Below are 3447 nucleotides of genomic sequence, written 5' to 3'. Positions count from 1 at the left end.
TATATATATATATTGAAACAGAATAAATAATTTAATCGATGCCGATTGAAAATCGATAGAGAGACAGAATGTTCAAATAAACACAAAAAAGTTTACAGTACCTACGTGAAGTTATGAAATAAACTGCAGCTCAGAGTTTGTGGACTTCACTTCTCACTGAGAAAAATTTTTAGTTGAAAATAGACAGTAGATTCTAAACCATATCAATTAAAATTAAGATAACCAGATGTTCGATTATGAGGACTATAATTCTGATCAGAATCTACTGGTTCATTCATTTTCAACGTGAAATCTTTCTCTATGTTGAAAGAGAAAACAACATACATTAAGATAATTAACTTCTTTATAAGAAAGGAAACTTTTAAGAAATAAACACTTTTTTATAATTAATGAAACACATAAACAATATTACCTATATTATTATATTTGTAAATAAGTAATGACATTTAATGTATAACATGAGAGTACAACAAAAATTTGATCAACTTATGAAATCACATATTATTTTTTTAAATCGTACATATTGTACTATTGAATGTATAATATTTTATAAATACATTCAATATCTGGATTTTTAAATTAAAAAATCATGTTAGTTGAAAATAATATATTTCACACTTATAATTTTTACACTTAGAAAAAGGACAATTTATAATCATATCCTTAATTTGGGATGAAATTTAGAATGCGTTGTAAAGTGGTATGAAGAGTTAAAATTTAAAACTGTTCCTTCTAATTTGAGACGATTAGTCACTTTAACATACACAGTATACAATAACAGCAATATTAACAAGAAAATTGCTGTACGAATCCATATGGGACCTGTCAGAGTACATTACGCCTTTACTCGATCACCAGTTCGGAAGAAGATAAGTAAGAAAAGATCTCGCATTTTTTGTTGGAAAGTACGCTTCGTAAAGATATTAAGTCAAGAGAGATAAAGAGATAGAAAGAAAGCATGTTGTTCTCTACGTAATTCTATCAACGACGGATTTTCCAAGACGGTGGATCAGAAGGGTACGACTCGCCGGTTGAAATTTTCCTCCACCGGAGAAAATCCCACGTGGGAAAAGGCGGCAAGAAATTCGATCGTCGGGAGAGAGACCAGATAAAAATATCTTTCACGGGACATTACCGCGCGCGCTAACGCGTATTAATGACTCACCTGTGGCTGCGGGACGCACGTTAGATCTATAATGTCGCCCAGCAGGTCAGGGTCCACGACCCTGATGCCCGGAAGTATGGTGGAGCCGACCGGGGTGTCCTCCTCGGCGACCGCCTCATATGGCACACCCAGGAAGTGCGGCGGATTATCGTTCTCATCCAGTACAATCACGTAAGCGTCCACGCCGACGATGTTCGGCTGCTGTCCCGCGGGTACCTCGTCCTCCAGAGTCACGCGAAAACGTATCGTATCGTTCTCCTGGAAAAGAGAAACCGTCGGGCGCTCGTAAAATGTTGCAAAATCGAGCCGAAAGCTTTGACTTTGGGAATTATATTCTTTATCCTCCTAAGGAGGGAGTTTAAATTTAACTTATAAGAAGGCTGACGCTTAGTGTTCTTAGTTCTAAGTTTCAGATCGTTAATATTTTTGTCCTTAAGCGTGCGAAAGCGTCGTCCAATTTATGCGTTTAAATTAAATATTCCGAATAAGAGAGCGAGCTAATTTTATAATTCAAGGATAAAATTGTACTTAAAGCGGGTCTTACAAATTATGGATTTCATTCAATTTTCGTTCCCAAACTCTAACACCTGCCACGCTAATTTCAATCATGCGCCTTGGAAAGAATTCAAGAGAAGTCGAGATCGTATACAAAATCATACATTATCGATCGCTAAGGTCAATTAAAAAAAAAAACTTTCTATGTCGCAAGAAAAAAATGCAAAAGAGTAATATATTGTTCTATAATAGTTGCTTTCTATTTATACAGATTCTCAGTTAGTTCTCACGTGTGACGTCATAACTCAGTTGAATGCTTGTTCCTCTCTTTTGCATTCTAATAAATGAGATTTAACTGAGTTTTTGTTTAATCTGTACAAGATCGAGATCGTGTGCCTCGTAAACTCACTTTAGTGAGATTGTTGTCATGTGATAACTTTTTATCAAAGTAAGGAAATAATGACGTCATTAATCTGAATATGAAATACTCAGCTCACTTCAGACTCAGTTTCACTTGTGCGTAAATGGAAAGCAAATGATGTTGTCCTACGAAATCACATTTGAGTAATTGATATGCAAAAATAGCTACTTATATCACTAATGTAAAAAAGAATTAGGTAAATATTGGAAATTCCTGAATTCCTTAGTCCTTCAATTACGAATTGAATGTTTTAAAACTGTGCAAAACAATTGCAACTCTTATAAAATCGAAAGAAAAGTAAGTTAAATAAGAAAAGAAGTTGAAATCTCTAACTAGTCTAGATTTACTAATTCTTTTACTTTTTATTTCCTATTATAATTTTTTAAAAAATAAAATCTACTTTGCGAATTTCTTCTCTGTAATTAGCATTTATATTTATTTTCATTTGAATTTAACATAAAAATGAAAATAGAAAAGACATTATATTTATTTTTCCAATAAATAATTAAATGTGTTTCATAATACAATAACTCTTTTTATATTAATAGGATAATAAAAATGCTTCAGAATCATAAAAATCCTATGTAATTCAATATTAAACTGTTTTTGCATCTATCTAGAAAAGAAAAACGATGGACACTTCAATTTCAAATTAATAATGTTATTTATAATTTTAGATAAATTAATTTTCAATAAATTATTATATTATACAAATAATTTTTTCATCATTTTCTATCGATATCTTTATAAATACTTCATAAAATAATTTCCGACTGTAAGTAAAGTCGTTATCTATATCTTTGAGTGACAGAGTCCTTGCAGAAATTCGTTTGAAAGCGACAAGGCAAAGTGTTAAATTTCCTTTGCAATCGTTCAGATCTTAATACGACGTATATTTTGTATCCAGTAGGTACCTTTGACATCGCACGCGTGTGTGCCAGGACACGTGCGATCTCAAACGTGCGCTGAGATCAGGAGCTTCCATCTCGCGACCAGAATTTTACTGTATCCCTTATGAAGCCTAGGAAGGCGAACGTGCCTCGATTCATACGTGAGGGAGCATCACCGTTTTACGAGATCGATCATTTGCAAGAGTCTTCGCAAGGTCCATCCTTGGACCATCTCGAGGAGTTTTCTTCTCTCGACGCGAAGGGAAGTCGGAGCTGTCGCAGCAAGTGTGGTAAACGCCCGGCTTTATTGGTGGATTTGTGCGATGGAAACTCCTCTGTATAGGAAGAAAGGAACAAATCCGCCTCTTCCGGATCTCGAGACGCGCGCTTTTCTTCCTCTTTGTTGTTGCAAGAAATTCGACCGTTTGTGTTTGATGAATGCATTTTTTATTATGCGTATTGTTACGTACGTGCCA

The 3447-nt window shown here is 34.3% G+C and overlaps 1 protein-coding gene across 6 annotated transcripts in view; it reads right to left on the bottom strand.

Annotated features, from left to right (window-relative positions):
* Positions 1-3447, bottom strand: part of LOC108754054 (cadherin-87A) — a 274945-nt gene that overhangs the window by 23696 nt on the left and 247802 nt on the right. For all 6 annotated transcript variants that reach the window (XM_018496084.1, XM_018496082.1, XM_018496087.1 and 3 more), the window contains one exon: positions 1166-1423. In XM_018496084.1, coding sequence (XP_018351586.1) covers positions 1166-1423 — 258 coding nt within the window. The remainder of the gene's footprint in view (positions 1-1165; positions 1424-3447) is intronic.

Source organism: Trachymyrmex septentrionalis, unplaced genomic scaffold, assembly GCF_001594115.1.
Source record: "Trachymyrmex septentrionalis isolate Tsep2-gDNA-1 unplaced genomic scaffold, Tsep1.0 scaffold75, whole genome shotgun sequence".
In the NCBI taxonomy this organism is placed as follows: domain Eukaryota; kingdom Metazoa; phylum Arthropoda; class Insecta; order Hymenoptera; family Formicidae; genus Trachymyrmex; species Trachymyrmex septentrionalis.
The sequence above is the reverse complement of the archived record's forward strand: the minus strand, read 5'-3'. Positions and strand labels throughout refer to the sequence as shown.